Below are 14,288 nucleotides of genomic sequence, written 5' to 3'. Positions count from 1 at the left end.
AAAAAAAACATTTCATAATTTCCAGTAAGCCTCAATTCCATTTTCAAGGCTTCATCATAAATGGATAATGATACACAAGTACCTCTTCGTAAATTTCAGATCAGAGTTTCCTAAACTGTGGATCATAAACCTAAAGAGCTCGCTAACAGGTCACCCAGCCAACGATTTAAAAGGTTATAACTAGGAACATTAAAAAAAAGAAAAGATTCTGTGCATATATTCTAAAAATGTTTGCTGCAGCATTACCATTTAGTCAATATGTTTGATGGTTCAATGGTCAAAAATAAAGCTAGTGAAAACCAAACTACCTTCTTTTCCTTTGAATCGCTCCTGATCGTATCTGTTGTAGGCAGCTGGGACTGGCTGTTTATTTCTTGTTGCTGGATCCTATAGGATAAAAAAACAAATTGGAGTGCATAAATAAACATACATAGATTAGGTTATCTACTTCATTAGAGTGCCACTAGACATTTTTTAATTACAGGTACACTAAGGCTGCATGATAAATCAAGAAAAAAAAAAGAAAAAAAAAAATCAATATTACAACATGGCCAAATACTATAATAGCTAAAAGTGAGACTGTGTATCATGATGCTGTATTATTCTGCTAGTTAAAAATGTATTAGGCAGTAACTTACAATATTGGTCTGAGCGTGTGCGTGTGATGGATTCATGCGCATACATGTCAGTGAGCGCGGCATCGCACGTCAAGTTCATAGAGAGCTTTATTCAGTCCATTTTAAATTCTGATTTTGGCCGCCTCTCAAATGGGTCAAACCATAGATATCACTGCTAAGTAATAATGTGTTTAAAGTAAACACGCTAGAAATCCACGCTCATTCAAGGATTTGCATTTATTGCATGGACGGAGAAAAGTTAAATAAGCAAATAGTCTATCTGTTCCGTGAGAGCAAAGGTAGCGCAGATATATTATACATATAGGACAGTATACATATATAAAACTTGCAAACAGGGACAAATGTACCAACTACTAAGAAAGAGCCCTTTGTAGTTTTATCAAACAAACATCTATTTTACATAAAGGTGAAAAGGAAGCAGAAACCAGACATTCTCACGCTATTGAAGCAGCTTGGTTGTGTACTCACCACCTGAGTTTGGTTCTGAGTCTGTCTCTGTTCAGGGGCTCGACCTTCTTCCCGCGCCTTCACCGATTGTAGGATGGCAAAAATATTTTTGGAGAAGTTCTACAAAATCAAAAGATCAACATGTTCAGGAGATCATATTCTTTAAAACCTACACTTGTCTTTCTCTTTTGTGCACAACTGATCGTCATTCACAATGTAACCCCACAAACAACAAACATGACTTCAACCAAGTAATGAGATTGTGACATTACATTTTTTGAGCATACTGTTTTTTTTAAACACATTATTATTAAAAGTGCTACAATTATTGCAGTATGTTAATTATCTAGGTCTGCTACACACTGAAAATGTGCTTCATCCTTACTGGGATCAATACACTAATAAGCATTTCTCAGTGGTTAAAGGGATAGTTCACTTTGAAATAAAATTTTGGTATGTTTTAGCTTACCTCAAGGGCATCCAAGATGTAGGTGTCTTTTTTTCCGCAGTAGTTTCAATTTTGATATTTTTAGGTCAAACCGTTCTTGTCTGTCAGTCATATAATGCAGGTCTATGGTCACTATCTCAAAGAGCATGCACAGAGAAGTCCAAATTAAACAATTCCCCATCGTAAGTACACATTGATGGCCAAAGACACGAAACGAGCGGTTTGTGTGAGAAAACGAACAGTATTTAATATCGTTTTTACCTCTTGTACACATCCGAGATCACATCTGGCGCTTGCGCAGACTAAGCCAGAACGCGTGCACACGTCACACACCAGGAAGCGCGCGCGCCCTCAGATCACTTGGACGTGGTTGTGTAGAGGTAAAAACGATATAAATACTGTTAGTTTTCTCACACAAACCGCTCGTTTCGTGTCTTAGGCCATCAGTGTGTACTTACGATGGGGAATTGTTTAATTTGGACTTCTCTGTGCATGCTCTTTGAGATAGTGACCATAGACCTGCATTATATGACTGACAGACAAGAACGGTTTGACCTAAAAATATCAAAATTGAAACTACTGCGGAAAAAAAGACACCTACATCTTGGATGCCCTTGAGGTAAGCTAAAACATACCAAAATTTTATTTCAAAGTGAACTATCCCTTTAATTCCTAAAATACAACATTGTGTTCCACCCATAGAGCCATAGACTGTAACAAAAATATGGACGTAGTGTCTGACGCCACCCGTAGGTTTCAGGAGCATTTTTGAGGCCCAAAGTGGGCGGAGTCGGCCGTCGCCATCGTGGTAGCGTCACCGCACGTCACTCCCGGATAAACAAAAATGGGCAGAGACGGGATTCGCTGAAGTGACGTCTAACAGACAGCAGACAAATTGCTAGTAGTGACATCAGCGGCAATCCACCTGTCACTCAAGTGGCCACGCCCTTAATTATGCAGAAATTTAAGGCTTAATATAATTGAAATGGATGAGTTATAAAAATAAATAAAAATTAAAGCTGCAAGCAGCATTTATCGGGGTTCAAGCAATTAAGGCCTTTAAGACCTTAAAGCACAAAAGCATAAAAAGTTAGTAAGTTTTATTTAGCAAGCATGTAACCACTGACATCATAGATGGAAAAGATCATGTTCTAGCATGATTTATCATGATATACCACATTCTAAAATGATTTACCATAGTTCATCATGATTTATCATGGTTTACCATGATTTACCCTGTTCTAGCATAGTTTACCATGATTTACCATGTTCTAGCATGATATACCACGTTCTAGCATGATATACCACGTTCTACAATGATTTACTAGGATTCTTACATTATTTACCTTGATACACCACATTCTACTATTATTTACTATGACTTACCATGTTTCTAGCGTGATTTACCATGATTTACCACATTACTAGCAATTATGTGAAGTGTCAGTGCAAATGAAGTGATAAACACTGACAAAATATGATTGTGTTATAATAGTTATTGTTATACAAGTGATTTTTTTTAGTGTCTACTCTAAATATGAATGAATCCAAAAGCACATGTGAAAAGACTTCATTAATAAGTAGAATGGCCAGCAGAAGCCAGTAGAAGACCACTTATTGGCTCACTTTCACTTTAAACTTCATGATTTGCACCAGTTTTCTGCACTAAATCAAACCAGTCTTTCCATGTTAACTCAATAATGCATGCTTACACACACACACACACACACACACACACACACAAATATGTTTTTTGGATATGTTATTGAGAAAATATATTTAATTGTATAAAAATAGGCATTTCTTTGTGATCTAATAATATAAAACTATGTTACCAGTATAGGGCTGTAAAGATTCCTCGATTATAGTCAAGTACTCGATTTAAAAAAATCCTTGATTGCAATTTACCCCTCGAGTAATTGGCAAAATACTGAAAGTGGTGCATTCCACAGACGAGAATCCAACAACCGCAGAATTACAGTTTTCTAGGACAACGCGATATTTAAACAGGGCTCCAGACTAACTTTTTTTACTAGGAGCGCTGTAGCCCCTGACTGAAAATTTTAGGAGCACAAGCAGAAAATTTAGGGGCACACCTTAAATCAACTTGCAATGCAATTATTCAAATTTCCCCCAAAATAACTACTGACAAATTATTTATTTATTATTTAATAATAAATAGACTTAATGTACAAATATTACAATGTGCAGTTTTATTTTAAGTTCACAGGCACCAGACTAACATCTGAGGGCAGCGGCACCGCAGACACTGAGTTTTACAAAAAAATATCTGGTAGCACTGGGGCTGACAATAAAGCACTAAGCTTAGTTTAGGGTGTAGATGAAATTAACTTTAATTATTATCATTCATAATGTCTTAATATTAATTAAAAAGCAAACCGAGTGAAATAAATTATATTAGGGAGTGAAAATAGCCAATAAGCATCCTACTGTTTACAATGGTAATTTATTTATTTTATTATTTTTAAATAAGTGTATAAATAAGAGTTTAAATAAGACCATTTTTGAAGGATGAACAAAAAAAATGTGTTGGTCATCACATTAAAAATAACATTTATATATGATAGTTTTGAAGTGCTGGAAAAAGAGGTAGCCTAACAGTTAGTACTTGTTAGCGTTTGACTATTTCTGTCACATTATGGTTACAGTTACTACATTAAATCCATGGTGAATGTCGCTGATTTGTGGTCTGAAAGCCCAGTGTTTCTCCTGGTTTCCACATCAGCGCTGTTTGATCTGATATCTGATTATGTTATTAATTCTGAAGCATAAAGGAGTAAGTTAGCGCATTTTCGTTCCGCTTTCATTTTGTTTGGATTCGCTGCTCGGCAACGTTGTGGTCGCGCCAGCGCGACCTAAATAAATATTTGGTCGCACCGGCAGGAAAAATGGTCGCAAAATGCGACCAATTGGTCGCAGTCTGGAGCCCACCATTTACAGTCATAATATAGCATAGTGCCATTGTGAAATCACAAAGGCTGTGATTCAGTTAAATAAATATATCCTCTGTTTTTTGTTTGTTTGTTTTTTTCACAGTGAAGACGCTTCAATTACATGAGTGCAGATTAGCCTACATGTTAAAATTACCTCAGCTCCGTCCACAGTAAACGCTGCTCCAAGCAAACTCAGTCTCTGCAGTGCTGTTTGTTTAGGTTTCCAATAACGTGCAAATATGGGAACGCAAGTCGGACGCAGTTTGTGTTTCACAGTTGCACTGTTATCATTTGTGGAGCACATCTGGGTTTCTCAAACTGCTGTTCATCGCGATTTCAAAATAAAAGTTTAAACATTGCGATTTCAAAATATAAGTTTAAACTCTTGCTCTGAGTTTGCATGTTTTGATGTGCACATGTTCTCGTTCAAGAAATTACAGTGACTGTAGCATTTCTATCGTACAGAAGTGGCCAAATATTAAAGGTTAAGTTGACATTTGAATTAATTGTTTGGACAATATTAAACAAGGATTTGAAAATGCCAGGCTTAGTGTAACAACAACCAGGCCGCTGGCGCCCTCTGCAGGCATTTGTTATTTATGTACATAAGTTATGTTTATATTAGTTTATATAATTTATTTTACATGGGTATATTTTAAGTGTTCTTCAGTAAAACCAATATAATTACTTACTTTGATACTTTACTTGAACCAATTATTGTGGCTTGTTATTATATATTTGTATTTTAAGTAATTTTAAAGGCTGTTGTTAACTTGAATCTATTTTTTACCACAATTTGTTTTATCCGATTACTTGAATAGAATACTCGATTACTAAAATAATCGATAGCTACAGTCCAATTATAATAAAAAAGATTGCTGTTTAAAGCATTTGTTTGTTTCCCAATACTGAAAGCTAATGAAAACGTAATGTGTAATCCTACTGCTCCCTCAAGTGGACAAAAGTGGTATTATAGCTTGCATTTTACAATTGAAGTGTTTGAATGAATGAGTGAATGAATGGGAATTTGGTTTTTCACTTATATCTCGGTAACCAGAACGCGAAAAATTCTGAAACTCAGAGCATAGATAGTGCTCGAGGAGCCCTGTTGAATGACACCATCACTTTGTTTTTGGGCGATTAGGGCCGGGAATTATGGCTGTTCAAAGCTAGCCAACGACGGGCCCTTTCCAACGAGCTCTCACACAAGGTTCGGGGTGGTCTGGGTCAGGAGTTACGGCTGTTCAAAGTCGGGGGTCCCGCCGACTAGCGTTCCCCGGGGGTTGCGCTCCCGAGGCCCGCGACGACACGTTTCGATCAAGAGCCTGGAGAGGACCTTACCATCAAAATTTGAGCGCGCAACGACTTTCCGTTTTCGAGTTATGAGTGAATTTGTATTCGGGGGCGTGGCTTAAATGCCCGTTTTACTTTCGTTTTCCATTTCCATATCTCAGTGACACAATTGTCAATCACAATTGTGACACAATACTCCAATAGATGAGTTTTGACAAAATGTCATTGTAAATGTTAAAATAATGATTTTATAAAGTCTAAATATGAATTACATAACAATATTAGGCAGCAGTATGATGAAATGACAGCAGGGGGCAGTAAAATACCACTTATTGGCTTAATATGACGTTATATCATTTTCACCTTTTTAACTGTTATAGAGGCAAATTTTGTCTGATCTGTCTGAAATTTTTCATGCTTATTAAGAGTAATTTCATGTTCTGACTTGTTTTTAAGAATATAGCATTCATTTAAAAGATATAGGCTTTTGGGACACTTGGTCAAGGCAATTTACCATAGGAAATATATGGTTTTCAAAGCTTTTTAACAGTTATAGCGCCACCTATAGTCCGATCTTCATGACATTTTGCATGCTTGTTAATGATGTTATGTTACATATGCTCACCAATTATTGTGAAGTTCTGAGTTTTCGATTAGGATTTATAGGCATTTGAGTGTTTTTTTGTCCCTCCCCTTTCCTAAATGACCCTGTTACAGCCAGGCAAATGCAAAAGTTCAACTTTTTTTCGATAATTATTGATCTAGAGAGTCCAGAGAATTGTCCTAGACTGGTCTGGTTCCGATTGGGCGAAAAACCAGGGACTAGTTCGCAAAAGTAGGTTTTTAACATGTTTGCGAATATTTAATGAACGGTTTGATTGACAGCAATGGTTCTAGAGGCAAAGTTGTTCAGCATGAGGAGATCTATGAAATGATATGCATTTTCTGATGAAATTTGTAACACCACGTGATTACAGAGCCTTAAAACTCGTTAGCGCCAACTAGTGTCCGATTTCTTTCAAAATTCTTACAGACCTCTATGGCCTTGAGCCAAACATGCCTACTGAGTTTCGTTCCGATCGGACTCCATTAACCTTGTCTAATAGGTGGTCAAACTTCATTGGCCGATGGCGGCCATGTTTTTTGAGATACGCCAATGCCCTCATAGATATACATGGCAGCTTGGACAAAGACACTGCATACCAAATTTCAAGTCATTCGGACAAACAGTCCGGTGTTTATATATTTCTTTCATGTTATAGCGCCACCATGTGGCCAATCGACGCGATTTTTTTAGTGTGACCCCAGACTGACCTCCTACACATGTGTATCTAGATTGGTGAAGGCAGCTAATTTACTTCTCGAGTTATAGCCAATTTAGTAAAACAGGCTCCTCCCACAATGTTAATTTTGCGTCTGCTAGCAACCGTGAATGGAAATTTCCACTTTTTTTTCGATAATTATTAATAATCAGACTGTAAAGAACATTTCTGCACTTGTTTGGTTCCGATCGGGCGAAAAACCACAGACTACTTTGCAAAAGTAGGTTTTTGACAAAATTCAAAATGGCGGAAAAATTTGCATACCGGAAATGAAATCGGAGATATACGTTTTGCCCGTCTTGAGCCAAGGATTACAGTGATATAAGACACTTGAGTCTACGACAAACCGTCTAGGAGTAATTAGCGATTTCGTACTTTTGCTTACTATAGCGCCACCTATTGGCCAATCGGGGTCATAATTTGATAACCTCTCCTCGATTTTTGTACTACCATCTGGCAAAGTTTCAAGTCTCCAGCACTTACGGTTTGGGCTGCACGATGCGTTTTACAGGAGAATAATAATAATAAAAATCAGGACAATTACAATAGGGTTTCAGCACTTCGTGCTTGAACCCCTAAAAATCACCCCCTCAGAGTTGTCATGAAGGGCAAAATTAGCTATATAGACCAAACACTTTTTGTACCAGGCTGTAAAAAAAACAATTCTGCTGTAAAGTTGGACATATTAACATGGGGGGGTTATGGGATTGACTTTTTTTGGAGCCAGTCGATGAATTACAGTTTATGTAACTTCAGTGTTGGATTCAAGAGAGGTTGACGCTTGGTTCCACCAAACCACAAAATGTGGCTATGATCTCATCAGATGTACACATTGATTGTAACCGTGTAAATAAAACTGGGCAACCATAACAATGTGATTTAATCCAAGTAATAACTACAACAAATTTTCATAAAAACAAGATTAGCAGTTTAATCAATGCAACTATCACATGCAGGACAACCATTTTATGATTTATAAATACTGTAACACTAGTGGCAAACAGACCCAGATAAAAACCCAGATGAACAGTTACACTCATTTTAATGAGGCAGTAATAGTTTCACCAGGGATGCACCAGTACCACTTTTTCCAGAACGAGGCCGGTACCAAAACTTTTTGGCTCTTCAAACGATTCTTAGTTTTTACCAGCAGATGACGCTGCGTGCTTTAGAAACAGCCGTAACTCTGCTCGTTTCCAATTCCTTGCAAACACTGCTTTAATCTTCCATAAAATAAAATCTTTCATAAAGTTCAAAGAGGTTGAAGCAAATTACAAGGGTGTTCGCAATGGGTTATGTTTACAATAATTTAGCATAATAAAAGCATTCTGAGGTGCAAGTACATTTAAACGTACAGTATGGGATTTTTTCTCCACTAGGGGTCGCTAACCTATTTACAATAACAAAGGCGTAGTTTGATGACGCAACATTTGCTAAGAATTATGGATCTTGTCGTCAACGTCAAGCCGACCGATCTAATAATGTTTATGGATGACTGAATACATCAATGTTTTTATCATGACTGTGATATGAAGCAGTTCGGGATTGCTAAGAGACAGCTATCAGCTCCAAACCGCTCCAAACGCGACGCGAGTCCCGCGGATATAAAAGGAATATGGACATTTCATACTACCGAACTACACGCAGAATCACTACTCACAGGTCAGTTTATTAGACAAATTAAACTTGTGAGGTAACGCAGCGCTGTTTCACTTCTAACATTACACTATCACACTAAACTGCATTTGAATGTGTTGAAATGTAACTTATGTGTTAGTTTGTCTGTATGAGACTAACGTTAGCAGTAAAGTTAAGATAGATCAACATTAGAATAACATACAGATCATATTCTGACATTTTATCATTGTTGAACTATAAAACATTGATTAGTTTTATGTAAATGTGCTCACCTGTTTAATAAAGTAGTAGGAGCGGTCGAAGTCTCGGACGTGGAGCTCTCGTTTATGGGAGCTCTCGGCATCTCGAAAACACCGCGCTGATATTGATTCTCGTTTTAGTTCTCCTTTTTTATCCAAAGTCTGCTTGCCATGGTCCATAATGTTTGAACGAAACAACAATAGCGTGCAGATAGACATTGCGAACTACAGTGGTCCACGTCTGTCGTCTTGGTTACTATCAGAGGGCTCTGGTTCATAGCTCTGGTTACCATGGCAGCACGAGCGGAAACCAGGGACAACGCGGATATGACGCCATTGACTGCGACATAACGGAAATAAAGACACGGTCCGTGTCTTCGAATTAAAATATTAATTTCTCTGGATTTAGAAGTTAATTGGAACTGTTGGGATAATGTAAATACACAACTTTAAAAAATATATAACATAGATATAGTGATTTTTTATATTTTTAAAGCAAAAAAAATACATATTGTGCCTTTTACCACTTATATGGGCTCATCTCACACAGCCGAACGTACAAGAGCTCTAGATCAGTGCTCTTCTTCCTGAGCATTTCAGCGTGTGGTTAAAAACTAGCCTACAGCGCCATCTGCTGTTAAAAACTAAGACTAACGTTAACGTTAATAGACTGGAGAGAGAATCGATGCATACCGAAAAATCTCAGAATCTCAAAATCAATCCACGAATCACGATGCATAGATTTATTGTCCCATCCCTAGTACTAGGCCGATACCAATGTATTTTCATTATCTACTATATATATATATTAAAAAATTACAAATGCCAAAAAAAAACAAAAAAAAACATTTTTTATTAATAATCAAATCATCAATTTGATCATCAATTTGATCATCAATTATCATCAATAATAATTTTTTTGTTGGTTTAATTTGTTTAGCAATTAAATATTTCCTTTACTTAGGGAAATATAACATTTTTACAAGTTATTTTCATGCTTAATTCTGCCTGTTAAAATGTATTGTACAAACTTCTGTTATTTTCACTGTTCATTTTATTGCTCCATCAGATTTTAATCTTTAATTTAATAGCACAGGGCATTTTTAGAGCTGCTTCAGCGGGGGTCAATTGCTATACAAATAGCACAAATAAATACCACAGAACAAAGATACAAATAAAATGGTGCTTTTGAAGATAAGGTAGGTCTTACAGTAGTTTTCAGGTACCACATTTTAATAAAGTAATCAAATGTAAAATACTGCATTGTTTTCACTGTATAAAATAAATACAGATTAGCTTCGCATTGGGGTCCTGATCAGCCTGTCAGGGTTTATTCCGCGATAGCAGCTTGAAATACATTATCCCGCTTATTACACGGCTACTTGCCACACAAGTAAAAATTTAGACAGGAAATATTGATCTGAGTCTAAATATTTTATTAGCTCTTTAAATGCAAAGCTTCCGCGGAGAGAGCAGTTGCTAGCAAAAATTCAAACTAGACGGCATTTAAGGGATAAGGTACAGTCATACCACTCATTACACAGTATTTCACCACATAAATAATTATGGGGATAAGAGATAATAATTCGAGATGAAACCGTTTTAAAATCGTACCTGTTTGTTATCTTATAATCCATTACAGTGTACAAAACAATAGTCGCAAAATGGCAGCAGCTGCGTTTGTATGAAACGAAAGAGTCTACGATACCCGGATGACAAATAACTGTACACAAAATATTAAATTGACAGTTTTAATATTTATTAGTTCACCAAACGCAAAACTTCCAAGACTGAAGACTGCCGTGTGTCGTGTGTGTAATGATTGCAGTGAGCTTTAATAAAATGTTGGGTTTAGGTCTGTCACTATTATGTCATTGTCACTATTTCGGTAATCGATTAATTATTTTGACGATTACTTCGATATTTTGTTTGTGGTAATAAAAATACACCCAAGCAAACAAAAGCAATGAGGCAACACTTTTTGGTTCAAATAAAGTGTCAAAATCAAGTAATCATGTGGTTTTATAGAACATCGCTGTTTATATAATGTATATAATATTATGTTTTAACAATCATCTTAAGTACATTATGTATTATAACAAATGCCTGCAGAGGGCACCAACGGGCCAGGTGTTGTTACGCTTTACAGCAGATAAAAATGTTTTAAATTGAGCACTCAAATTTAATCAAGAAATCTTGACAGCCCTAAACGTTCATGTTATATACTTTGGTTGCATTTGTGAGTTAATAAAAATATAACTGGTTGTGTTAACTTGGCACATAATATCGATAAATCAATCGATATAGCCCTAAATCGAGTCGCAGAATATTTTTTAGGTATCGGCAAATATCGTATCGCTGGCTGAGAGAATCGATATCGTATCGTGATGAACTGTCTGATTTACACCCCAGTACATAGTTTAACTTGAAATATATTTTCACTATTTTTTGGTTGCAATTCGGCAGTGAATTTTGCAAATTCAGAACTACTCAATTTAACTGGATACACAATTCGATTATAATTTAACTAAATTACATGTATTAATTAAAGGGGTCATGACATGAGAAACCAAATTTGCCTTGATCTTTTGGTATATAAGTGGTCTTTGTACCAATAAAACGTCCTGCAAGTTTCATAGCTTAAGACGTCCTCCCCATTATAAACAAAGCATTTATTTAATCAAGCTCTAAATACAGCTCGTTCTGGATCCATGGTATGAAGTGACGTCACGGTACGAAGTGACGTAGCAGTCGTTTGCATATGACCGCCTCCAGCGTAGACAACTACGCTTCAAGCGCAAGATAACTACGCCTCATTTCATCATCGCATCTGTCACGCGCTTCACATGTGTTCAGTCGACGCGCAGCGAGTGGGTCTGTTTACAAGAAGATTGCGATGTCACGACACACAGATGTGCTGTTCCTGGCTGTGGACAAACAACATGTTTGAATAATATACGCTACTGAAAGATCCAGACATCAGGGGCAGATGGATGCAGTTTATTTTTTGCAGACGTCCCAGTCACGGCAGTGTTAATTTAAGAGTGTGTTCTCCACATTTCAAGGATGAGTGACAGTTGAGAACAATCGCAGTTTGATGCTGGCTTTGCCAGAAAACTTTTGTACAAGATAAGGCCGTGTGGACTATTCTGGGCTCAACAACGACGACGCAAACTGTAAGTAATGTAGGCTATTTAAAACTTAAAACTTTTTTTAAACGTTAATTGCAGTTTAATTCATTATGAATAATCACCGTGTTTTTACTTAATTTAGCCTACTTTTTGTTTTCATGACCGTCATGTTCATGCCCCGTAGGCTATTAAAAGATGTAGGCTGTCAAACTGACAGAATAGTTTCACACTTTCTATGTGGACGGGCTGATGCATTCTTAGTTGTGTTGATGGTTCATTTCCTCTGATTCCGACTCAAACATCATTGCAATCGCCATCGCCTCGCACGCATCACCCGTTACTATGGTAACGGTAAACACAGCTCCGCAAAATCCGCACGTTTTGACAAGGGGGCGTTAACAATTGATGCATAGGCACTGACGTTATCCAATCATAACAGTGGGCGTTAACACTGAACTCTTAAAGGGGAAACACCCCCAAAACAGACTGTTTGAATCAGAGCATGAGAAACAGGGTGGGAAAAGGTCATAAATCACTAAATTTTAAACGTTTTTTGTCCAAAAAACTATAGTAATACTATAATTGCACCTAAGGGAACACAATAAAAGAAAAGAAAAAACCATGTCATGACCCCTTTAATTGAATTAATTTGAAAGATATTATTGTGGCAACAGAGGTAATTATTGAATAGAGATTACAAAATTGAATTGCTCCCATGGAAGGAAAGATCAGGGACAATGATGGCATGTATTTTTTTAATAGCCGTTAATATATGTTGAAGATAGGGCTGTAGTACTCGAGTCCGGTCTTGGACTCGAGACCGCTTTTCTATGGTCTCGGACTCGCTGGTATTCGGACTCGGACTTGTCTCGGTCTCGGCCACTGGTCTTGCCAAATATGGCTTTTGGTCTCGACCGAGTCCAGGTTTCTTTATTATGTTCCCAGTAATCACACATACGTCGCCGCGATATTAAAACAAAATATTATTGGAGGGAAAGTGAAACACTGGCCACCTAATAACTATGGGCATTTCGGCTCTTTTTCGTGAGCCGGTTCGTTTCACTCAGCTCAATGAAAAGAGCCGGCTCTTTTGACTCATAAACGGCTCTATAAAAAAATAAATGTTTAAATAAACTCGCTGAAAGTCCACCGCTAGTGCAACGTGAATATTCACATTTTTAAAGGGGTCATATAATGTAATTTTTGTACAAGCTAATATGATTCTTTAGGGTCTAAATTAAAAGTTTGTAATATACTTTAATTAAAAATTCTCATTAGTATTGTAAGAAAACACTCATTTTATCTGGTCAAAAACAGCTCTGTTTTCAGCACGCCGTTTCAGTGCATGTGTCTTTAAAGGGGTGGTTCAGGATTTTCGACATCGGACCTCATTTTCAAGTGAGCCTGGTTGTTATTCATCAGTGGAGACAATTTTCAAAAAAATGTATCCAGTCCTTACTTTTGGATAGTTCGCCTATGCTAGGCTAGCGCGAGTCAACGGTGCACGTTAGCCTGCCATTTAAAACAGTTTTACCCACTCCACAGTACACCAAATACCACTAGGTTCACCATGCCAAGGCCCCCCAAATACCACTAGGTTCTGGCCAAGGCCCCCCTTAGGATGTGTTATTGAACCCATCGACAATACTACGGCACGTGTAGAAATAAATAAATAAAACATCTAGGTGAACATCAGATTATGTGATGGTGTTTGATACCAGCCAATCAGAAAGATTATAGAGATGCACCGATTACAATTTTCAAGGCAGATTCCGATGTTTCATTGAGTTTGACCTGTCGATACAGATTTTAGCCGATTCTGATTTCATTTTTTCTAACCACTTTACAGCACACAAATATTTTATATATATATATATATATATATATATATATATATATATATATATATATATATATAAAATAAAACACCACTTTTACCCAAACTGATTAATAAAAACAAGTTTAAATGGATACATTTTCTATAAATATTTTTGTCTTCATTTTCTTTTCTGACATAGCCTAATCCAGTTCTTGTTCAAACACACTATACATGCAAATTATGTGCATTTTAGGTAGGCTACTTTTTGTGTGAAATCATATTTATTTTGTCCATCAAAAGTGTGCTTTCACTTTAACTGAGCGTGAGCAGCGCAGCAAAAATAGACTCGGCGCCGAAAC

The 14,288-nt window shown here is 36.8% G+C and overlaps 1 protein-coding gene across 1 annotated transcript in view; it reads right to left on the bottom strand.

Annotated features, from left to right (window-relative positions):
- cdc73 (cell division cycle 73, Paf1/RNA polymerase II complex component, homolog) overlaps positions 1–14,288 on the bottom strand; it is a 52,866-nt gene that overhangs the window by 33,575 nt on the left and 5,003 nt on the right. Inside the window, exons 8-9 of the mRNA XM_084120815.1 lie at positions 1,107–1,205; positions 309–387 (exon numbers count right to left, since the gene is read on the bottom strand). Of these exons, the coding sequence (XP_083976941.1) occupies positions 309–387; positions 1,107–1,205 (178 nt within the window). The remainder of the gene's footprint in view (positions 1–308; positions 388–1,106; positions 1,206–14,288) is intronic.

Source organism: Abramis brama, assembly GCF_963993115.1.
Source record: "Abramis brama genome assembly, chromosome: 7".
Taxonomy (NCBI): domain Eukaryota; kingdom Metazoa; phylum Chordata; class Actinopteri; order Cypriniformes; family Leuciscidae; genus Abramis; species Abramis brama.
Note: the sequence above shows the minus strand (reverse complement) of the source record. Positions and strands in the feature narration are given on the sequence as shown.